The sequence below is a fragment of the Danaus plexippus genome, assembly GCF_018135715.1.
Source record: "Danaus plexippus chromosome 9 unlocalized genomic scaffold, MEX_DaPlex mxdp_24, whole genome shotgun sequence".
NCBI classification, from domain to species: Eukaryota; Metazoa; Arthropoda; class Insecta; order Lepidoptera; family Nymphalidae; genus Danaus; species Danaus plexippus.
Window position 1 is genome coordinate 2,673,427 of NW_026869847.1, and position 26,925 is coordinate 2,700,351.

The 26,925-nt window shown below is 30.4% G+C and overlaps 1 protein-coding gene across 1 annotated transcript; it reads left to right on the plus strand.

The window, feature by feature from the left end:
- Positions 1 to 26,920, plus strand: LOC116767484 (uncharacterized). The gene is made up of 8 exons (XM_032657822.2): positions 1 to 525; positions 22,074 to 22,515; positions 22,887 to 23,171; positions 23,255 to 23,730; positions 24,102 to 24,286; positions 24,959 to 25,154; positions 25,231 to 25,443; positions 25,520 to 26,920. Exons 1-8 carry the CDS (start codon positions 429 to 431, stop codon positions 25,900 to 25,902), a joined length of 2,277 nt encoding a protein of 758 aa, XP_032513713.1. The 5' UTR covers positions 1 to 428; the 3' UTR covers positions 25,903 to 26,920.
- The last annotated feature ends 5 nt before the right edge of the window (positions 26,921 to 26,925 follow it).

Sequence of the window (26,925 nt, forward strand, 5' to 3'; positions counted from 1 at the left end):
ACGAGTTAATAAGTGTTAACGGTGTAACCTGAACATGCCAGCTACCGCCAACGATAGCAAAAGTGTCTGTCGACCGTGGGTTGCCCCTTCCCCGCAGCGCGTGGGGGGTGCCACCTCCAGCTCCCTTCACCTTCGCACGTTGTTCTGCACAACCAATGACCGCCCGCCCCGAGCCGGCGAAAGGTTTTATATACAAGTAGAATTTGCACTGCCAAATTGCTATAAGTCAAAATATAGGGTAGTCGGGCGGTTTAGTCGTCCGCTGGTGGCGCACATCGGCTCCGATATATATTTTTTAAATTCGTGTGCCCGCGCGTGCTGTCACGCCATCCGTTGGCCAAACTTATACCACGTTTAGGCAGGCAAATGCGCGGTGCCATAGTGCTTTTATCATAATATTTGAAAAGGGCAACCAAAACTGTGACAAAATGGGGTGCAGTGCCAGATACTGTTTACTGACTTTATCGTTGTGTCTTGTGACTGAACTTGCGTTTGGTGTGAGAGTGATGCCCAAACGGAAGAAAGGTAATTTTTTTGTTTATTCCAAACATAATCTAACATATATCAAAATAACAACTAAAATAATAGCAAATTTTTAATTTAAAACTGTGCAATATGATGCAATTTAATAAATATTATTGTTCGCCTAATGATTACTGGTTTCATGTGTAGCACTTCCACCACTGTCGTGCCAGAGATTTAAAAATGTTCGCTTTTTATTTCATATGTAGCGTTAATCAATCCTTTGACCTGAATAAATTCAATATATTAAATTATGTCCGCGGCGAACCACATTCATACGTCACACTACGATCATATGATATCCCGTCAAGGCAGTGCATCATCCATACAAAGTTATACGAAACTGAGTATTTATATGATTGCATAATATATTTCAAATAAATTGTAGAAAATAAAAGGATGCCGGTACTTAAAATCAATTGTTTAACAACTCTTACTAGTTTATATTTAGTTGATAAAGCATTGAGGTCAAGTGTGAGCGCGCATACGTTATTCTCTTGCTTATTTTTTGTTTGTTTTTTTTTTCAGGCAACATTAGTACTAAAGTAGTAGTACTTAATCAATTATCTTATTCTATATAATTTACGAAAATTATCACAATATATTATATTTATCGAACAATATTTTTCTAATTTCTTTAAAAACAATAATATAATAATTCATACAATATTTATTTATATTAATAAACATAATTGGCAACTTATAAAAAAAAAAAACATTAATTTTTTTTCTTAAATCAAATGTATTGCAACCAAAAAATTGAACAAATGTTTTACTTTAGTTTTTTTTAAAACGTTGATCTTGAATTTTATATCTAGAACATTAAATGAGAGCCATGAATCTAGACATAACGTATCTGGGACATGATGCAATCATAAATCTTTTAAAATGTAACGGTTATTCGTCTGGCTGTGAACTAAATGAAATCAAGTTCAGGTCTACTTGCACTTAACCTTGATTGATAAGGAAAGAAATCTGATTATAAGAGGAAGGAGAAATCTATTTGTTAATCAGAGGAAATAAATATAAATAGTAAAAAAAATTAAGGCCGTTCCTTAATGAAAATAACTGGCTTTTTGTACTCAATTACTTCTCCTTGCTTTAAAAATAATATTAGAAATTATAAGAATTTAAATTATACAATGATAATTCATGAATTTATTTGTATCTTATATGTAAATTTTGTGAGAAAAACTAAACAAGTTATGTACACAAATAAAAAACGATCTATATATGTCGGAATATATAACTAGACTGCTTAAAAACCGTATGTAAGTCTATACATATTTATGGTAAGACTATTTAAATAAAATGCATACATAGAGGAAATTAATCGACACTATATCTGCAAACAGAGTCTTTTATAAAAAGGTTTTATAAGTAACTTTCGACTCAAAAAGAGAAGTTTCTATAAGACTGTCTGTGACAGCGTATTACTCGATTAAATAATTTTGAAATCCCAAATTGGCAATAATTGCATTAGTTATTGTTCCATTTAATTAAATTTATTTATTATAGAGCTTCAAATGTCTATTTGCAGATGCAATAATTATCGTTTTGTTATAAAATGTTATGTAATCTTTATATACACTTAATGTATTCATTTAAATTACTCTGTTTCTAATTAACGATATACCCAGAGGCCTCTATTATTGCTTAATCTATGAAAAAACTATTCTAATGAAAGGTATCATTGAACTCGCATTTTTTTTTTTGTTAATTTTATTTATGTACTAGTTTATAATTGTTGAATTAAACGTGTAATGATAACGAAACGACACGCCCCAATTGTTCGAATTTTTTTATCAGTTGGAAAAAATTAGAACAACTTTATTATAAATTTATTGTACTGTTCATAAGAATAGAATAACTGTTACTTATCTTATGAAACTATGCTCCAAAGCGACCGTGAAATTTGTTATTTATTTACGAAATTACTAAATCGTTATGTTTCATCATAAATTTATATTATTTATTGTGACATGCAGCTGTAAATAGATAATAAAAAAATTAAGAACCTTTATGAGCGTAATAAAACTTTTATATTTTTTTTGTTATTCCTCCCAACAATATTTTAATATAAATTTACGGATATGACTGCGTCCTCAAGTCAAATTAAGCAACACGTGTTAAATCCTTTCTATGTACTTCAAAATCCTCATTCATAATATAAATATGAAATACAAATTAATGTTTGAATTATTATCCTGACACTGACTGCTTTAATAATATTATACCTTCATTATGACGTACGATTTTTGTTTGGACTAAGGATAATCTAATATCCAAAATTTTCTTTTATTTTTATATTAATGAAAAAACAGACTAGGAGATTGTTAATATTGTAACAAATTAATATATTAAGCGTATACTACAGCGCCCTCTATATCCATCTATGGACGACAAAAAAAAAAGGTTTGTCTATGGAAAACATTACTCTGAGTAATTTTGATAGAAATATTAATTTTTCCACTGCTTCATTTAAATGGATACAAGTTATTCTGAGTGCACACTGGTCGAATGAGAACTGATACATTATAATTGTTTTGTTACAAAATAAAAAACTATTTACCTTTACATTTTACTTGCCAACAACGGTTCTATACATAGTCTGTAGTACCATAGCACCATTACTTGACACAAATACTTCTAAGTTTAAAAAATTTTACTCACTGGACTTAATAACATACAGCCAATGTAAAAGATATGCCATTAAAAGTGTCAGATTTCTATGAACCAAATAGGATTAAGTCGGTCATTTTTTATTAAATTCTACTTACTATTAACAGCATGCGACATAGTCTTCATACAGATTCGTAGAAAAAACATAAAAATCAAATATTTCTCTCATAATTACTGACTACAGCAACGACAAAGTTGTCATATTAACCATATTCGTGTTTAAATCCAGTTATGTGAAATATTTTTAAATATTATGCAAAAAAAATGTAAAAAACATAAAATGAGGTTTTGGTTAAAATATTCCTTTGAACACAAATATTACAATTACATTATAAATAACAAAATCACTGTTTGTTTCGTACGTACCTATGTACAGATTTCTGTTAATTTTTAACTGGGTTGTATAGTAAGAATTCGTTTATATCAACTGTGGGTTGATTTTTAAGTTCTGTTTAATTTTTATTTTTTTTTTTGCTTCCGTCAAATTACTTTAATTCTCAGGGAAAATTTTAACTTATTGTCATGATTGCGTAAGATACAATCTTCGCGGTTGGGGTAAACGATATCGTGGGCCACGACAAGAAACCGATGCATAAATTACTCATTGATTTTTAAACACAAGAATGAATATCTATTTAGAAAATATATATTTCAAAATAGAAAGCGATTTTCACTTTTATTCGTTCATTCTAATGTCGTTCACGTATACTTTAAATTTCACCAAAAAACCGAAATTGTCATCAACTCCACGTGCACGCATCACGGATACTAGGAAACCATTAGAATTCATGTCCGCTCTATGAATCTAGGATCCAATTAAAATTTTGATGAGCCCCTAGAAAAGCATTTTATCACATTTTCAACGAATTATTCATAATATTTACATTTATATGTTATACGAAAAAATTAAAATACGTTGAAATTTTATTTTAAAATATACAGTGAAATAAAAGTATTAAAAAAACGACAAAATTATTTATGTAAATAGTATACTTATGTAAAGTATGTTTAACATACAATTCATTGGATATATTACTTTCCTACAAAAAGGGGCAGGCAACGACCTCAAAAAATACTTACTTGGTATATCAAAGTTATTTAATAAAGAAGTTATAGTTTTTATTTCTTCTTTTTAGTTCTGTTACATTCTTTCTAAACCTACCTACATAGGTGAGTTATTTACTCAAAATTTTGAAGACGGTTTTTTTCTTTTTATATATTTTTTTTAACTTAAGTTGTAGGCAAGTCCGTAAAGGATTGATATTGCCTCGCAATCGTGGAGCTAGATCCTAATAAACTATTAAAACAACCGCATCATCCTCGTGCAACCAATAAATTAAATTAAACTATTTCGTAATAGTCCAACAGTAACTGATAAAAAAATTTAATGGCAATACAACATTCATCCCGAAGATTCTCCATCTCAAAACCTACTGAACTGATTTAGGTGAAACTTGCAGTAGTCCCTAAATTAAACAACAACTACTACAACAAAAAAATTACTTAAATCGGATTTGTAGTTCTGGAGATATGGGAACACAAACACGAAAACATACATACATACATATTCTTTTGAAATTTGGCACATTTGTTCAGACCCTGATATAAATAAACATATACGAAAACTGGGCAGTTCTGGAAATATCACATACCTACGGGCAAAATTCATAATCACCTTTGTTTTAAAGTCGGTTAGATATTATTCAATAAAAAAGTCCAATTTCATTCTATAGCTGTACCAAAATTAATAAAATAATATTATTAATGCAATTCTGTGCACAAATATATATAATTTATTTTAATTTCTCTTTCGTTGTATAATAATAAAATATAAAAATTTCACGACATTCACGACACGATTTAAACGTGTGTATAACATAATTATACCTGATACAGATAATATATTACAACAGTATAATCCAGTGAAATATTCGATTATTGAATGAGTGTAGATTTTTATATTCACTCATGAAATCCTTCATTCACTCAAGATAATTCGCTTGAAACGTGATAGATACTGGTACACTTGTGTCGACCTCAAACGTAACTGTGTGACCTTAAGGCGAAGCAGGCATTAGCGTAATGTCTGAGAATGTTAGTTACTGAGAAGCGGCATAATATTATCATTCGTAAAATTATGTTTTAACATTAAAACAATGTACAAATAAATTTGAATTTAAATTAAAAATAGAAAATAAATAATAAAAATCATCTGCTCAAGTAGGATTGGCTATGTAACGTCCGGAATATTTCGTCAGATAAAATTAAACGGTTATACCTTGACTTTAAATATGTGGATTAAGCATTTTATTTATTCAACCCTCACAGCGTAACGTGGAGATTGCGGGTTCGAATCCCGCTAGTATCGATGAATATTAATTTTTAAATTTTCCATTTCAATCTTTATTCATAATCTTTTAAACAATATAACCATTATAATTTTAAACATTCATATGTGAGGTAAATAACATTGCAACATATAACCTGTAGATAGCTATCGTTGAAACATTAAAGAGAAAATGTTTTCTACATATATTAGCGTTAGCTTTTTTTTTTCTAAAAAGTGAAATTTAAAGTTAAAAGCTGGTTATAGATGTACATTAATAATTGAATTATATTTTTTTTCAACGTACAACGTACATGTTAATTGGTCTGTGTAAACTAGAACTAGGTTGTACACCAGTACTTACATAACCATTCACAATATCTTATTGTTCAGATTGAGCTGTTACATACATAACTTCAGTTTAGAAACCTGTCAAAAACACAATTTTATATTATAACATAGTGGTTGTAAAATATTCAACTATATATAATTTAAATAAGTGCACATCAAATATATGGGAAATAATCTGTTCTAATACAAATGAAATCTTGTAATATAATCACCAAGTAATAGTTTTATAATGAAAATGATATTTTATAAGCAACAATTTCAATGATCTCCCGAGACGAAACTGCGACTAATCGCAGCGTCAATGTTGCCAGTTTACTTAGGATGTATAATTTAAAACTTTCTCTTAAGTCGATTGTAATAGTATTGGTTAGATTGCTTGCTTTCCATGGTGATGCTCCATTGAACATGTTATTATAAATATTTGGAGATATTTTACAATAGAATTACATGTTAAGCAGTTTATGGTGTTGTTATTAGGTACGAAATAAATCGTTTTATAATGTTAGATCAAGCACAGATATCCTGAACACAAAAAAAGTTAAACTTATTCTGGTAAAACCTTGGTTATTAAATATATCAATTTACCCATGACTCATAATATAAAATAAAAATACGCCAATCATCCAACTCACATAAAATCTTACTTTTCTTCGTGATACAGCACAAAATAGTTATATTAAAACTTGATGTAATTTTCAATATCACGCAATAAAATTTGTAACGTTTTCTTTCAACATCGCATCAGACGAAAAGTTTATATATAACTTTTATTTATAATGTCGATAATATTCTTTAGAACCGTGGAAAATATCATTCGAAACGACATTATTAACATTGTTATATAACACATCAGTTTCGAAAATGACATAATCGATTCCAAAAGACATCTTTAGAAAGCGGAGCGAAAACTCAAATTTCGTTGAGCTAATCGATTGATGTAACGAATGATCCTACGCGAAAACTATCTTTCTCTTGATATCCATCAATGCGGCCTAGGTCAAGAGCAGCGACCGTGGCATCAAAATAACCATCTCACTGTCATCGAACTCTGAACGACGCCGACATACACAACAATAAAAAAAAAACATTATCTGTCCCGTTAAACGTTTTTCGCGCCACGACCGGTTCCATGCCTTTTTTATTGTGGTAACCTCTTTTGACAGTAGTTATTTTTATAAAATATTTACAATGCACTGTGTTATATTTTTGTTATATAAACGTAGATAATTTATGTAAAATTTTTATGTTCAAACATAGTTATAACGATTTGATTCAATTAAAGAACGATTGGCAACATTCTCAGGCGCAATAATCAAGGCCTCAAATTGTCATTTAAGCGTGGGAACTAAATTGTTCTATACTGTAGCATGTAAAAGAATCCAGAGCGTAAAAAAGACCACAATGTTTGAGATCTAATGTTTTCAATACAAATATATGGTTATATGAACACGATGAACATTTTATATAGTAAATGAAATATCAAGACTTATTTCTGAAAATTAGTTTAAATATATATTTTTTTAATTTCCAAACTGGTCCGGCTCTGAAGATACTAAAATCTTTTTGTTAAAATTTAATTTTGATTTTTTTAATCAAACTAGTTTATTCTAACCTAATTGGTATCTGGTTAGAAAGGTAGGACACACATAGGAATTAATTAATACAACAATTCGAAAGGCCGCTTAATATTTGATCCAGTTTTAATGTTGGCAATACTTTCATGCAAGTCATGTTTAAAATGATTTTTCGTACATTCGGTGTACTTAATAAAGTACGTATCAAACACGTTCTGTATAAAAGGAAATGTTACTTAAAATAATAGTCAAGTTATAGCGAAAAGTCACTTCAATGACATATGTTGCATGTTAAGTAATCGCCATAACAACAATGAAAGCCCGTATTTTGTTTACAGTAAAGACTAAAATCCTTCAAACTAATATGAATCTAGTGTGATAGATCTTATAAATGCACTCAGTGATAATATTTTACGACCGGTACCGAGCATACATTATGAACACTTTCACTGATCCGTAGTTTATGTTAATATTTAAGATACGTCTAAAATATTAATTATTTACTTAGAAATCAATGCGTCTGACGTAATGTGATTCGAATTACCATAATATTATAGATACGCCAGCATACAATAGAAAAACTACAGTTAAAATTAAACGACTGATTCACAGGTTACTAAAATGTTTATTTTTCTGGCCTTGTGTGTTCGTGAGATCATAAATATCACAATGAAATTAAAGACCAAGATAAAAAAAATGGACTTTCCACTTCACTTCCCTTATATAGAGTTAATGAAATAAAAACTACATTTTGTAGACCCCAATGACGCAAGTACAACTTGCACTTAAAATTTATTTTATGATTGTAGAAATTATTACTTTTTAATTGTTAAGTTTCACTCTTTATGACTATATTTTTCTTTATAAAACTATATATAAAATTTAATAAAAACAGGTATATTTTGTTCCATAACGTTGAGATTATTTTTTTCAAAGTTATCGCTATAACGTTAAGTGGTTTCTATGTTCATAAAAGACATGTTAACTTGCCCTTCTCAATAAAATAACTTTTCATAAATAACATCTAGTGTGACCGGAAGGTCACTTTAATGTTAAAAAAAATAATAACTAGAATGGAAGCTTAAATGAAACTTTTCCAGTATCAAAATTATCAAATTAAAACTTATCTGGTGAATCAACTTTTTAAATCCTGTTAAGGGATATCCGTTGTCGATTTCTTCTAACTAGCCATCGTATGCACGAAAGCTAGTCGGTTTAACGACATTTTTTTAAAGAGATTCAACTATAAATCAATGTGTCGCAACTTTCATTTAATTTGACTCCGAACGACCAGCAATCCTGTTTAACATCAAGCAATACATCATTACAACCTTAATTGTTTTAATATTGATTCAGTCAATGAGTATGAGTGACATCGTAAAACTTTCACTATTAATGTAGCAAGGATAACTTTAATTAGCAACCATAAATATATAAAATAAAAAGTAACATTAAGTTTAAAAACGTATGTGATATAAACATTACAGTCCGTGCAAAACGGTGGGAACTTTCGGAACACCGGTAAAAAATTGTATCACAATACAGCAGGTGCTTACTTTTACTTCCGTTGAAGTAGTTCATTTATGTAGCGGACAGTGGCGCAACGGGTTTCTCACTGGAGCAGCGGTGACAAGGTTGAGAAATAACTAGATCTAGTATACGCACTGTTACGATACCAATGAATTCTCCTCTACGCAATGAACAAACTAAAACGCTCTCGATAAACATTCTTACGCAATCTTAACAGATACATTCAATAATTCGCTGGGAGCAAATATTCGCTTGATTGTGTAATACATCATTTAAGTTGCACAGTATCCGAATTAATTTAAATCAATGCAATCATAGAACAAAAAAGTTAATTTATAGAAAGCTGACTGTACGTGCGCGTCAAATTATATTTACGAAAGATTTTGTTTTTTAGAAAATCACAGACCTATTCGGCATCAATCTTCAAACATCATGTCGTTGAATTAACGCCGATTCACGACAAAATCTTTGTAATTTCCGGACCATTATTTCACCTCATTTTAGACAAGGCCAGTTAGCGCGAATGAGTATTATTCACGACAATCGCATTCCTTTTTCCTTCATCCAACCTAGATATAAACAGTTCATTGGTCTGAATGTCAAAAATTTTAAATTGCAAAACTATTATGACAGTTTCTAAAAGCGGATCCAATTGATTTGGAATACAGAGAGGCGGATGTCGACAACGCCCTTGTCGTGATTCGGTCTTGGCTAGACGCAATAATCGGATTTTTTTAAATAAAACAATATTAATTTACGTAATTCGTATCATCGCTTTTTATTTTAAAAGACATTAAACTACTTATTTGTAAAATAGATAGTTTAAATGGCAAAAGTATTACCATGTTATATTTAAGCAAAAAAATATATAATAATTAACTTTAATTTATTCCAAGACTGCCTAAAAAGTACATAAAATTTAATAGAAATGTATTCATGAACATACAAAACTAAACATTAACTTTAAAAATTGTGGCCAAAATATGAAAACACTAAAACATAATTTCAATCGGAAATTAAATCTTCAACTTACTTTATACCCTTACCTTTAACTAGTATATTATCACGCATATAACGTACTCGATAGTCATTAATGGATATATATTTCAATGGTTAATATCTAAATTTAGACAAAAAGAACAATTTGCTTACAATATACTTATAAGAATAAAGGACGTTGAAAGCTAGAATCATTAATTATGTAAACGGATTGTTCGATTTAATCGTGACTAAGCCTAATAAACAATTTTCTATGTCACAATCATTGTAGTCTAAAACAACTTAGTACTATAAGCATGGGCTATTAAAATTATCAATTAGTCTTAGTAATAAAAACTTACCAAAATATTATAGCCCTTTTTCAAACGACATCATCTTAAATACGGATTTATAACACAATTTATATCTATGAAACTTAAAGGTTAGTTTTGTATACAACCTTCATGGTTAGCCTAATTACGAATCAAACTGCCAGCAATAACAATTGCACATCGGATGTGCCGTCTTATAATGACCTATTATAATATCATTAAAGCACCGCTGCTGCAATACAAATCACACATGCGTCTGACACACAGGTGACATTAAGTAGACAGAAGAATCGCGTGAACTCCAAAACCATTCAAGATTAAATCAGGTGGCAGCCACTTTCTAAGACATAGAAAATAATGATAAAGTATGTAAATATTTTGCATGCAAGGAAAGATTTAGTTGAATCGCATATAATTGTATTGCAGAATATAAAATGTCATTAGCGAAATATAAAATGACATATTGACGTCTGAAGGTTGACAAGTAACACAAGTCACTGTCACTTTTTTGAAGCTAAGAGAAAATTCTCTGTTGTCATATCTATTATGGTACACATACATAGGTCTTAATTCTCACCACGCCGATTTAATTTCTCATTGTGTTGTTACAAAGACGTTATTATGACAGCATTAAAACTAAATCTAGCTATTAAGAAATTTTACTCGCAGGAAAGCATTAAAATATTCCACAATTACAAAAAAACAATAACAAATTACCACATCGAGCACATTTTATGATAACTGAAACAACTTCCTAGCTGTTGTATTAGTGAGTATTATATAAAATTTTGCTATATATTATAGATCACAAAAAGCGTGTGAAGACATACATAATACAAATTATTAACACATAATTTGTTGTAAATAACAATAATAGTGTTAATAGGTGGCGTTAAAAAATATTAAGAAGCGGTTATGAATCTATACAGGGTTTTGGAACATTTTATGTATTTATTTTGCGCTTTTGTGAATAAACTTGTGTAAGAAATTAATTAATATATTTAATATGCCTGAATAGATCTTATCGCTTACGAACATTATCGTGGGAAATCTGACATATTTTTAGCGAGAATCCTTGATATGTGACCACTTAGACCGCTTTGGAGCCGTGAATTGGGAAAACCTACAAATCTGAAATCGAAGCTCATGTGAGAGAGACGATACAGTCCATTAATTCTTCAAAGATAGAACTTACCGATGAAAATATCGAAATAGGAAAAAAACTGGACATTTACAGATAGTTATTGAATTAAATATAATTAAATAGAAGCCAGCGACTTGTAATGATCACAAAGTCAAACACCACACGCTGTCTACTTGATGTTTCTCATAATCAACTAATTTAAATTCTTACGTTTCCGCTGCGGAACCCGTATGGCTTTCCTTCCTCTTTTCTAATAATAAAACATCGCTTAAGCTGTTTTACTCGTATCTGAACCGTCATAAAACTAACAGGATTTTTATATGCTGGACGCTCAGAGGTTTTTAGTGGAATGTTAAAAACATTCCCAGATATCAATACTAAGCAAAATAAGTATCCCATCCATCAATATGTAGAGTATTCCAGTTACGGTGACAATTAATATATTTTGAAATACATGACGACTGAAATATTAGGAACCACGAAAATAAAGACTTTGGTATCTTCCAGTGTTTGATAAAAAAAGTATCGATAATAATTGACATTATAGATAATTGAAATAAATGTACAAATGATTTGTATCCTTTATATATGAAACCACAAAATTTCTGTACACAACAATAATCACACCTTATATTTAAATATAAATACATCACATAATGATTTAATCTAAACATCCTTAACCCCGATTTCATGAAATTAAATTGTATTGATACATGTCTATGTTTGGTCATACACAACACTTTTGAAATGTCAACGGAAGTCAAAACAAAAACTTCTAATAACATTCAAGGAGCTGAATAATTTAATCAAAAGTGAGTAGTTAATGGGATGCGCTGTATTCTATTAGTGTTATGTGTGGCAACTGAGCTGTGAAACGTATATTATGTCGGGTTAAGAAAGATTAATTGCCACCAAGCTATCTTCATAATTAAAAATGAGATTATTGCCAGCCGATTAATCTGTTGCTCGTTAAACGCTGATGCAACTACTGTTACAAAAACTATTATAACCGGTATTAATTACTGAAATGTAACACCGAATACCAGCTGTTTGATTGATGTACGACGCCTTTTTAAACTATTTCATTACTATACAAACTGTTCGTAGAATCAACTTACGACATTAACCTGTCTTATATACGAAATAAATGTATATTTCTATATATAAAATATAAGAAATATAAAACTAGTTTCGATAAATAAAAAATACATTGCCATAATTAACTTAAAATTACGTAAAAACAAAGGATAAAGGTGGTTGATTAAATGTTACTGTCTATTTGTTTAAAAAATATCTACAAATATTTTTAAATGCAAGAGAAAATGTTGAATTTAAATTAACATTTACATTTAACAACAAATCAAACTTGAAAAACACAAAAATTGTATAGAACTGTTGAGAATTTCATTGAGGTGGTTATTGAAGCTTATTTAAATTTGTAACAGATTTCACCCATCGCAAATCATCTATTAAGAACAATCAGACACAATGTTTACATTTTCTTAACAATATTTAGTGTCACATACTTTTCATTTCGCTGGATCATATCCATCTTATTGAGTGACCTAGCGTGCTTGTTGAATGTTGTGAAAGATTAAACAATTAAATCCCTCCTTAACTATACTTATATAATCAATTATACTGCAGAATATAATTTTTTTAATACATAGGAAACGTAACACTCTTATCATTTCAATGTATTAATAAGTGTGTACAAAAAATATGTCAATAATTTGACGACTGAACGTAATAAGGCGATCAATAATTTCTAAAGCTGTAATAGCTAATGTCGCTTACGTTAATGGCATCGTGAAAGCTGTAAGTAACTAGATAAAACCAGATATAATTCATCTTTAGCAGTCAGCTATCGCCCGGCCTCACATTAAATCACTGGACACATTACGTCCGATTTTAGAACATACGTATCTTCAACATCATTAAATCTTCTTTGTACTAATCATTTCCTAAATCCAAACTGAACATACATGCGCAATACCCCAACTATTGTTATAATATGGGATGTCTACACCATTAATTGCCTGTAAAGAAACCACGGTCGCCAGTCACGGTACATGATCTTTATTGTGTCATTTTAAGACCCTATCTGATTTCCGCTGTGACAAAATATACGGTAACGGTAATGACTTTAATCTCGCCTTTGTTTTTATTTGGATCCTGATACACGAATTTTGTACGATATAAAATCTACCACAACCATTCAGTGAATTGTTATAAATATGTAACCAGATCTCATGACACTGATTTCTGTGTAATGATAGAATTATCTAATGCTTCGGGATTCCATCAATGAGTGAATTTGATTTTGTAAACATAAATACATTTACTGAAAATTGAGTATGTGTGTGTGTGTTTATTAATCCGTCACTCAGAATGAACTATTCCAATTAAGATAAAACTCATTGTTTAAGTGCAGCTACAGTTTTAGAAAAAAACTGTTCGATCCTGTTTCATTTGTTTCTATGAAAGATTATCAATTAGAGCTTGCACAACAGCCACATTTTAAAGACATGGACGGAAGCTATGTATATTATATATATATATATATATATATATGTATTACGTATTATTTATAATAAATTTTATTTACGTATTGCTATCAATCACTTTTATTGTTAAGCATTAAACTAATATGGTCATATATAAACTATTTACGTAACAGAAATAGTATGCTGTGTTATAAGTGATTCACTTTCGAACTGTTTAGTCAAACATCTCTTCAGTGTTAAATAACCGTTGAGATAAAATATTTAGTGACTGAATTCAAAATCTTTTCCACATCGAAAATATCGTATTCGAAATTTAACTCGTATTTATTAGCATTTATTAGAATAAACTAAGAATTATATCGATATTTTTTCATCAAAAAGTTGATTGTAAAAGCTATCAATTTTAATCTAAGAAATAATAAAGTGTTTTTTTTTCATAACATCGTTAGACGGACGCCAAGTACTAGTTAATTGTAACGCACGATAAACTCCAACAGAACTGTACATACGTACATATGTAGAGCATATCACTGACACGTTTTTCATTCGGACCCTACACGCAATTTCACCATTTATCACTACATTGATGACGTCATCAAGCATGAATCATTCTAGCAATGTTTACTAACAATCGCAGACATAATTGTGTGAGTCGAGCTATACGCGAACGAACCTGCAAACTATTATGTTGTTATACTGGCGATAGACCTCCCATTATAATATTATCGTTCCTACTCTGTAATTCGATGTGAACAAAGTAGAGATATTCTATATTATGCATTATATAATCAACAGATATAAATGACGTCATAGAGGGACATTTTCTCTAACATTATCAATTTTATACGTATGTTTTATATTGAATCAATAAAACATTACAGTACGGAATCCGTTTAAAATCAGACATTACTGTTCGGAAATCAATAATTTAATATATAAATCGTGGCACAAACCGCAGTGAACTGATATTTACCACGGCATTACCCTTCTAGATGTACTTTATCTCTATAATTTATAAACTGATTTGATTAATAAATAAGGGAATCGTTATGATTTTGTAACAGGATCTACTATACGTACTATACGTATAACCTAAAAACGTACAAATTAATGACTTTTTTATAATATAAAATATATTTGCTTATAAGCTCAATGATAGAGGTTCGTCGGGACATGCATTGTCATTTACAATAATAATATTTCGCCAGATAACATTTATAACTAGCCCATATAAGTCCTTTTAGCCTCGCCCATACTTGCACGACTTCGTTTTTGTGAGCCCTAGGGGATTTTAGATAGTATATATGCTATATTGACAACATCGAAAGAGGTTTCACGAATTTAGAACTCCTAAAATATAGTTTAAATTTCAATATCGTTATATTTACATGTTTAAAGTCTCAAAAAATTACCAATGAAACGAGGCTACTAATTCACTAGCACAAGTCATTGTTAGCTATATTGATTAATCTATGATTATAGTGTATCGCCTTCCGACAACCAATAATTCCAATGACTATGCTGACCGCGATTTCTGAAAGCGTAAGTAATCAGTGATGTCAAGGTGTACATTCAATGATAAAAATTTTCTATTTATCCACAAATTATTATCCTTCTTATATAACTGTATAAACTAAAAAACTATCAAAAATAAAAAAGGCCACCTAAAACGTTCTAAAGTTTTAAAAAATGGCAACATTTCAATTATTCCAAATATGACATAAATACGTGTGAACAGTTATTGTAAATTTTCTATCAAAGTACTCCTAGATAATCGAATTATTTAAATTCTTGGGAAAAAAAAATACAAAGAGTCAGAATTAAGGTTAAGGACGAAATTGTGTAACGATTTAAAAAAGCTTGACCTTACACTGCTTTTGTTAAACTTATTCCTTTTAAATGCAATTCAAATTTATTGTTGAATACGTTGCTATAGATATGTCAAGTTATGCCGAAATATGGATAATTTATATGACAACACTTACATTGTACAGAGCCTAGGGTATCACGATTAATAAATTAATGATATTTTGCAACGTTTGATATCCGACAGGAAATACAGAGCCCACAGCAATATACAGGTTTATTGCGGCTAAATTTATTTGATAACAAGAATTTGTTATTTAATCTATATCAAAATTATATATATATATATATATATATATTTAATATTTGATTATAATGACATTGTATCTATTAACTGTGTTAATTTGAAGTTACGTTTTACAAATAAAGTTGTGGGCAGGTTCGCATGATTATCGTTTACGATCTATTTTTATATCACTTCAACTCAAACTTCTTAAGTACTGTGATTGAGATTTAGAGATACTTATGCAAAGCTATAAACACTAAGACACGGTTCAGCACCGGAACCCTCTCTACATTTGTAAACAGTTTCATTTCAGCCATTGTTTCAATATTGCATGTAAATTGTTCTGGAGTACATCTTAGTGCTTTGTACATGGCATGGGTCATAGAATAACGGTATCACAAATAAGCAATCAATTCTTAGTAATATACATTAATGTGTTTTTCATTTGATTTATTTATAGAACACTTCATAAAATAATATTTATTACCGTCATCTGTAGAAAAATTTATCAATTCATTGCAATATAACTTTCATAATAAGAATGTTACTTTCAGATTTTCTCAATTTCGTTTCATATTAATCAATTGATTTATTTCAGATATACAGAGAGGACTTCTTTATACTCTTTAACGTAAATGTACGTGAAATAGACGAAACACAATAAATTATAGTCTACACGTCAGTCCAAATAACACAACACATTTCTGGCCTCGCAAATAACAAGACAACAAAAAAAATATATACTTTTAAAGTGACGTTTAGAAAAAATAATAATAACCCACGTGTTTGTTGCAAAAATATAGGTCACCCGAATTAAAATCCGCCTCAACAATTGTTAAGAAATATTATGCAACAATTCGCCAACATATAAACGTTTGTCTCACGCAATATTCAGTGCTACCAACGTTACATGATTATTACACGAAGGCTAAACATGTAAAAAAAATTACCCCTCCCAAATAACTCAATATGTCACTTTTTTTTATTATACACCGGTCATATTATCTAATTTGACTATTACCTTTTTCTGGACATCTCAATATTATCTTCATCTCAGCCAGATGTAACTCATAAAGCAATGCCATTACGTTTATAATAATTTCACTTACTTTTGAATAATCTATAAACACGATTGCTGTATATGGAGAAATTACGTTCATCGTTATATACTCATGAGACTTTAGAAATTAAGAAAAATTGTGTTAACTCTATATTTTTAAATATATTTTTTTGTTTTAAAACAAAATAGATGAGGTAGTTACGGTATAAACGAATAAAAAATTTAAACCCTTCATACAGACGGTCTAAAATGCTGTAACTCAATATGGAAATACGCAATATTAATTAGACCTCCGCTTCATAGAAGCTGCTAACGAAAAACGTGGGAAAATTTTATAAAAGAAAACGCTATGCTTGCAATGCTGCGTTCTCAAAAACAATAAAAAAAAGATATGTCATGTTGTTTGATATCTAGAAAATCGTTATATCTAAACTCATTTTAGCATAAACAACAGATACTTTCAAATGAACAGGATTTTTTTAAACATTTAAATTCATTTAAATTAAATGTTTTTTTTTAGGAGTAAAAGTTAAATGGCCCCTCAACCTTGTTTTAGTAACAACAGTTAATTGCGTTACCATGTACACAGTGACTTTGCGGTTTTTCACACCTTTGTTACAAAATTGTATATATCAAGTATTTTTCTAAGAATGCTCATTTTCTGCTGCAATTTACGTTTCTATAATAAAATTTAAATTAACACACCATACAACCCTGATTTGAGAATGGGAAAATAATTCACATCACACTTAAAGAATATATATAACTTAGGCACACTTAGTCTTAGGCACAATAAATATTAAATAACATAATTTAAACTATTTTAAACTATGAAACAACATATTGACAGCATAATTCTTCTCTATTATATAATGTAGGTATGTTATTTCATTGCAAGCCTTTGTGAAAACGAAAAAAACGATCGCTCTAGAATTTAGATCGTGCGTGAGTCAAGCAAATCCGTTTATATCTAGCACCGATTACCAAAATTAGTTCTAATATTAGACAATACGCAATAAGAGAAAGTGTCCCAGTGAAAAGTTTATCACCTCAGTATGGCAAATATTTATTGTGTCCTGATAGAACAGGTGTATTATTAAGAAAACAAAACTAAATTATCTTACAATATCATATCAAAAAAGTTAAGATTTTAATATATCAAACTGATTTTAATTTATCATATCAAATAAAATAAATAAATCTCATTTAATGAATTCAAAGGCGACGCGGCAAAATTACGCAAAAGCGAAGACGTAATTCAATACGACATGATTGCATTTGTTTACATTTGTCATTAATCACGACTAATCCGATTAAAGAAGTACTAAAGACTTGAAGATTTAGTTTTCATTCATTCATTCATTCATTCAATTTGATGTTTACTCATTCACCTCGTTTGTTCGTGAGGAAATAAATAATTTATGCAACTCGTACAAAAGTTAATAATGACATCTTAATGCATATTTAATGTAAATAATAGTCTTGACATGAAATTAAAATGGAGTCGTGGATTAAATGTTAAACAATTAAATGTATTACATTGTGAAATTATTAACATTTTTATATTTAATGTAATATTTACATTTTATATCATAAACCCATATCTTTTATTGCTTATTTATTTCTATTTTATAACATATTCATTTCTTACCTTATCAATAAATGGGGAATGGTGAAAGCGTTACGTGAAAAATGTTTTTTTTTTTGGTATGCGGTTGAAAAAAAAGTTTAAAACTATGAAAAAGTGTATATTTTTTACTTAATGGCATACAATTTAACGGGCTTACAAACTAATAGTAATCGCTTGTATAGAAAGTTACGAAGCTATTGCAATATTATATCGTCTATTCATCAATACTTTAATCAACCTTTTTTTTTTATTGAAAGTGTAATTTAAACTTCTAATGAGATGTCTAGACGCTATTGATTCATTGATTAAACTTCCGTAACACATTTTCAACGCGATAATAATGAAGAGAAAATAAAATGCAAATTGTATTTCAAGTAACAATTACGTCACTTCAAAGTATTTTTATAATATATTATATAGATTGACAACTTCCTAATGACTTTTTTTTAATTTTTATAGCAGATTTGATTTTTGAAGATGGTGACAAAAAAAACCGATAAACATGAAATGAAGACATTTTTGAAGGCAATTATGAAACATTTTTTTTTTTAATTAAACTATAATTTGAACACACAAAACATCACCAAAAAGTCACTATTTGGTAAAAAAAAAATGTATCTAATAAAACTAATTTCAATTAATAAACTGATAAAGTCGCTGATTAAATATTTAACTACAGCTCGTGAGACTATACCGTCTTAATAACGAATTGTCAAAACAAATAAAACGTATCTTAGCACGTAATTTATGTATTAAAACCAATTGTACCAGTCATAATTCTGAACATGTTGTTCAAGCCTTAAGAATAATGATCTGTTAGATAATAACAGTGAGTGGATAGTTTTAATGTTAATGTATAAAACTAACGTAAATTTTTACCACGTAATCGATATTTTAAGTGAAAAGTGTCAACACAACTCGCAATACGTGTGAACATCACAAGTCAGTTAACTGAAATTTAAAGCGTCTGTCAGACGACCGCTTTCACTCTTCACGCTTTGACGGACGCGATTGTCTGGTCCAGTAAGTAAAAGCTCTAATTTAAGGTAACTGGCCATAACGTTTTGCAATAAAAAATAGATTAATTTCACAGTATCTAAAGCTGCGGACACAATGATTTATATTTAAAAATGATTATTATTTTTATTTTATTTATTATTAAATAGAAATAATTAAATATTTTTTTATTATAAAGATCTGATGACAATTAGCCGCCTATGTTTCATTAGAGAATATTGTTTCATAGCCATTACGGAATGTAATTAAATTATTAAAATTGATCGATGGGATAATTTAGTTGTTATTTATGACTGAATTTAATGCGTATAACATATCATAAATTGACCTTCGAACTAATGAGGTTTTACTGAAATAAAAGATCTATCAATATGTACACCAAAATGTTATTGTAGACAACTTATTACTGGCAACTGTTATGTTAAAACTATTTAAAAAAACAATATTCATAATACCCTTATACCTCATAATCGATGTATAATTGAAACAATTTTCTTATATCTGAAGGCAATTAAATTACTTCAGGGCGTTCACGTACGAATCATTGAAACGGAACGTAAAATAAGAATGTTCCGCTTATTATCAGCAATGAATTGTGAACAGAACAATTTTCGAATATTCGTAGAAATCAATGTTCATGATATTATATAATTTACATGAATGAGCCAAAATAAAAGAATGAAATACCTAAAGAGAAAAGACGTATCGCTATAAGAGAGAAACTTTAATTAATATTATATTGTCTCTTAGTAAAGTGTGTTATTTATTTTATATTTCTTTATTGCGTGAATTATTATAAGATTAGATACGTTCTGAATCTTATTATGGTCTGTCTCTGTCAGAAGTGTATCAGCATTACTTAGATTGTTTAGATTAGACAAACCGCAAATACAATTTCGTAGATCACCTGTAATCTGACCGAGCTCTATAATGAACCTACAATCATTTGCCCTTGTTAATAAAATATAGTTATCTTGTTGTAAATAGTATCTATATTTAATACAAAATTGTAATTATTGTATCATTAAATCAGTCTATGGGTATTCAATGAAGCAAAACCGTAATTAAATGGTTCTCCGTTTGTTAACGTTCGTATTGTCTAAACTGATGAAAACTACATTAACAATTGCTTATATTATTATGCATGATTTCATTTTCTTCATTGGCCTTCATCTCGCAACAGAAAAATTAAATGCCGGAACTCAGTGCGCATTGGAAAATATTTTTTTTTTATTTATGATGTTTTTTCTTAAATATTATTTCTATGATGACACAAAGGATACAAAAAAACTTATTTCTAACATTATTTATATAATAAACTACGGCATACGTTTATTAAAGAAACTGCTTATTTTAAGAATATTATACGAAACTTTGTAAAGTTTCTATCAATACGTTTAAAATATTTACTTTATTAAAATTATTAAAACACAAAGCCCAATGAAAGTATAAATATAAAATTGCTGTATCATAATTGTGTCAAAGACCTTCACTGGGTCGTGATACTCGACCGTGTCCGACAAAACCAATTACAATTATCAAAAAAATATAAAAACAAAAAATATAGATAATATAATCGCACGACAGTGTTAGTAGGATGAGGAAGTAAAAGTCGAATTGGTTCAGGGACGCGGATCCTAATACAGCTGTTCTATAAATAAAAACATTTCGCGACTGAGCGGGTCCGAGTTGAGTAACTTTAATGTTGTAATAACCAACAAAATGTTCAATTAAGTGTGACGATAAAATTTAGAGCGATTTAATACAACAAGGAAGTAAAAGTCCTTATTGTTTAAGGACTATTACAAGACCGAAAACCCTTTAAATAACGCGATTCGACAGTCGTTGTGACATATTCTCACCGCATTTACATAAAACCACCTGTTTCACAATCATTCACTACAGTCATATCTCATTCAATTAAGTAAGGCAGCTCGAGCGTTTAATAAACTCTAATTCATGGAAGTAACTTGTTGAGGATCCGATAAAAAAAACGTTTCAAGTGAGAACTCAATTATAAAATTAACAAAACTCGAAAGTTTCTTGTTAATTTCTATCAATCATTATTATTGATTATTGTTTATATCTTCAAACAGTAAAAAATATGACTTGATATTGTAATGTTTCATAGTTTTCATATTTGGATGAATTAGTAAAGGCAACAATATGTTTAAAGATTACTTTGTTATTTACAGATATTTTTATATACTCAGATACACCATATACAACATTTATAGCAATATAATGTTTACGCTAACTGATAATATGATATGTTCGCTTGAAACTTTTGGTTTATAAATTGAATAATTGTGTTATTATTTTTTACAGAAGCAATTAGCGCTGCCGACGACCAATCGACATCGGCGTCATGGTGGCAGTCAGGGACAGCCACGCCCTTCCGCGATAGCAGCAACTCGTTCGCCTCGACTCACGGTCTTGTTCAAACCCATCCATCAGGCAGTGACCCTTTCAACTCATTCGCTGCGATTGACAGCACAATTGGTCCTTCCGCAAACCCTTTTGTCCAAACAAGCGGCAGCGGCCCGTTTAGTGGCAATTTTAGAAACAATCCTCTACCTCCGCTGGCTAAAACAGCCAATGGAAAACTTTCCTTGAAACATTTGGACTTCACTAGCAGTGCTACCGCCGAGCTGAGAAGAAATCCAGCTCTATCAGCTCCTGATGAATGTGCAAGAGCTTGCAGAGAAAATGAACCTCCAAGAATTTGTTATTATCATTTCACTTTGGAATTCTATACTGTTTTGGGAGCGTAAGTCCTTCCAACTACTAAGTTTTAAGTATTTTACACAAAAACAAAATAATTATTTAAATCTTTAAAAAAACTAAGATGTCAAAATCTTATTTTCGGTTAGAAACTTATTAAGAGGCGTACTTTATTATTAATGAGCTTAGTATTTTCTTGTTTCCTCCGTCAATTAAATTATAATTCGCTATCGCCCGAAGAGCAACTACTCTATGAATTCCATTTATAGTACTATTACACTTTAATCGCTGTTTCCTTCAGTTATAAAATTGCACAATTTTAAGTGTTTATGAATATTTAGGTCAGAAAAACATTATTTTTTACTTACATTATAATCGATTAAAACATTATACTTTAATCATTATATTCCGTTGCAGGGCTTGCCAAGTATGTACACCCAACGCTACAAATGTTGTTTGGTCCCACTGTCAGTGTGTACTTGCCGATGGGGTGGAAAGGGGTATCCTGTCCGCAAACAGAATGTTACCTGGACCGTCTATTCAAGTGTGTGAGAACGACAAAGTAGTTATTGATGTAGAGAATCACATGGAAGGTATGGAAGTTACAATTCACTGGCATGGAATATGGCAGCGTGGCTCTCAATATTATGACGGTGTGCCGTTCGTTACACAATGTCCAATTCAACAAGGAAATACGTTCAGGTATTTAAATGTAAATCATATAGAAAAAAATCAACGCCTATTTGAATTTCACAAGAAAATAATTTTAAATATCACTAAAACAGGTATCAATGGCAAGGAAATGCAGGAACCCACTTCTGGCATGCTCATACTGGTCTCCAAAAATTAGACGGTCTCTATGGAAGCATTGTAGTCCGTCAACCGCCATCTAAAGACCCGAATAGTCACTTGTACGATTACGACTTGACCACCCACGTAATGTTAATCAGTGACTGGCTCCATGAAGATGCTGCTGAGAGATATCCAGGACGTCTTGCTGTAAACACTGGTCAGGATCCCGAAAGTGTTCTGGTAAATGGCAAAGGACAGTTCCGAGACCCCAACACAGGATTCATGACGAACACTCCTCTAGAAGTATTTACCATCACGCCAGGAAGAAGATACAGATTCAGAATGATTAACGCTTTCGCATCCGTTTGTCCAGCTCAGGTTACATTTGAAGGTCATAACTTAACAGTCATAGCTACTGATGGTGAGCCAGTGCAGCCGGTCCAAGTAAACACCATTATCTCGTTCTCTGGTAATTGGATTATTTTATTTTAGTCGATAGTTGTTAATATTGAAGATAATAGAAAACAAATAAAATACGCCTTAGTCATTTATTATGTCTGGTAAATTAACAAATTACATAAGATATAATTGAACGTTTATCAATTATTCCAGTCTATGTACCCAACTTTTATTAATATTTCATTTTATGAATATAATTAAAGTTAATTGACTATTTTCATAGACACGCCCTACTATCGTAATCCATATCTATTGTTAACTAGTGCATTCACTCAAGCGAAGAGAATTGAATAATGTTGCCGACAACTTCCTCGATTACGATGTTAAAATTTTGTTTGCAATTTATTAGTAGGAAACGTTCATGTTAATCTGCCATTTTAGGGGAACGGTACGATTTCGTGATTGAGGCCAACAATAACCCTGGTGCATACTGGATCCAAGTACGAGGTCTCGGTGAATGTGGTATTAAGAGATCTCAGCAGCTCGCCATTCTGCGTTATGCTAGAGGACCTTACCAACCTTCATCTGCTGCCCCAACCTACGACGTCGGAATCCCACAAGGAGTGGTGAGTACTAATTTTGTCTGTAAATATTGTCATATTTATTATATCTTACCACATAGTAGAAAAGAAGTTGTGTATATATATTTACCACGAATGGGAGTGTCTTTTCTATATATCTTGAATTAATTACGTGTCCGCGACATATTTAAATACAGTGCTCTTGTCGCGGGCCAGCCTCTCTCATTTATAAATTGGCGGATATTGCATACTGGATACTTGCAGACACGACAACCTCGATAAAATAAGACTATTTTGTTGCAAATTATTTCTCAAACTTAACCATTGCTTACACAGATAATTATGGTTATACAAAATTTTAATTTATAAACCAGTATGCATTTGTATAGAAAGCTATTATTAAATGAGATTGTAAATAACGTTATATATAAGATCGGAACACTTATTGAAATGCATTAATTTGCCTGAAAGTAGAAACGGTGTCAAGAATGTAGTTTATCCTAGCATCAATCAATTAGTTAAATTTTAAGAAGATATCACTTTTTCTAGCAATTTGTGCACCAGGCACATTATATTTAAAGTGGAATCTTTTTAAATTTCTTAAAAAAAAAACTATTTATTATACAGTAGTAACAAAAAAGTAGTAGACATAGTAGAAGTAGTTATTGCACGTAATATTAGTAATTGCACGTACCTTTTTCCTCACTAACTATTCAGGTCATGAACCCCTTGGATGCGAGATGTAATATTCCCAGAAATGACGCAATTTGCGTCAGCCAACTGAAAAATGCACGACACATCGATCCTGCTATTCTACAGCCAAGACCTGATGTGAAAATATTCTTGCCTTTCCGTTTCTTCGTTTATAGACCAGAAATGTTGTTCCAACCTAACACCTACAATAGATATTTAGGTAAGAGTTATAACTTTTTTGTATCAAAAATCATAATACGACTTGTCAGCAATATCAAATTATATGTATTTTTCAGTTGCACCACAAGGAGACCACGTGATTAGTTTAATCGATGAAATCTCCTACATGGCCCCGCCAGCACCTCTCATAAGTCAATATGACGACATTAACCCAGATCAATTCTGTAACGGCGATAACCGACCGGCAGATTGTGGACAGAACTGCATGTGTACTCACAAAGTCGATATTCCTCTGAACGCCATAGTAGAGATTGTATTGGTAGATGAAGGTACATTGCATAATTCTTCATGCAATCTTTTCTTTCGTGTCTAATTTATATGCTAATAATTATCTCTTTTTTGCAGTACAAATTGCCAACTTATCTCATCCGTTCCACTTGCATGGATATGCTTACAACGTTATCGGTATCGGCCGATCGCCAGACCAGAACGTTAAAAAGATTAACTTGAAGCACGCTCTCGATTTAGATAGAAGAGGTTTGCTCGAGCGTCACCTAAAACAGGGGGATCTTCCACCAGCAAAAGATACCATCGCTGTACCAAACAATGGATACGTTATTTTGCGATTCAGAGCTACCAATCCCGGTTTCTGGCTACTCCATTGCCACTTTTTATTCCACATCGTGATTGGAATGAACGTGGTCCTACAAGTGGGCACACATGCAGACCTTCCTCCAGTGCCTCCTAACTTCCCAACTTGCGGAGACCATCTTCCACCCATCAACTAAACCGGTTCCTAAAACATAATAATTTACGCAAGTGCAACAATTGGTATAACAATTAATTTTTATGTTAACTATGTGTAATTTTATGTTTGTTTTGTGTGATGTGTCGGTAGATTCGAAGTGCTCGACTCTGCCCTTTGTGTTTCTTTGTATTCGAATGTTTCAATTGAAGTTCATGCTGGTTTGTGATTTTATTTAAAGGTGATATTTTTGAGTGAATTTCGATTTAATCTTACGCTTATTTTGGTGATACCAGCTTATTATTTTGTATCACCTATAATATCGCAAAGTTGAGGCTCTTACATGTATATCAATATATTTTTGTACAATTTTTACATTTTATTACGAACGCGTCCGTTCTAAGTACTTGCCATTTAATATTTTCACGAAAGTTATTTATTGCATGTATATATTTTATATGGTAGCGCCAACGAAAGAGCCACTGCCAATAATTGAGTGAACTTAGTGTACAGAAATTTTTAGAAATTATCAACTGGAATCCTTTTAATTGCATGACATATTAATGAAACTAGTTAAGAGTGGCTCACATTTATCGGTGTCCTTTATTATATTATGTATTATACATACACATACACATACATACATACATATATTAAGATATTTAAGGTCCTTCCTCGGTTTCCGAACACGTAATTGCATAAAGAAGAACATTTTGAAATTGTAAATATTTATTAAATCTGCAATACTTGTAAATACACGTAAAACGAGTTTCTAAGACAGATCCCACACCCAAAACGACGAAGACTGCTTACAACCATATTAATATATACAACCTTCAACGGTTAACAATCGTTACCAGACATGTTACCTTATTAATTTAAGAACCGAATTGGAAATATCGAATCAATTATCGAAATATATTTCTTTAAGTGGAAAATAAATTTAAAATTTATAATATTTTAATTTTAAGGCGAATATACATGCAGAATTTTCGTATTTACCTACTCCTAAGAAAATTTGTAAATTTTTTTGTACCACTTAATAAAATCTATTTAAAATAGCATA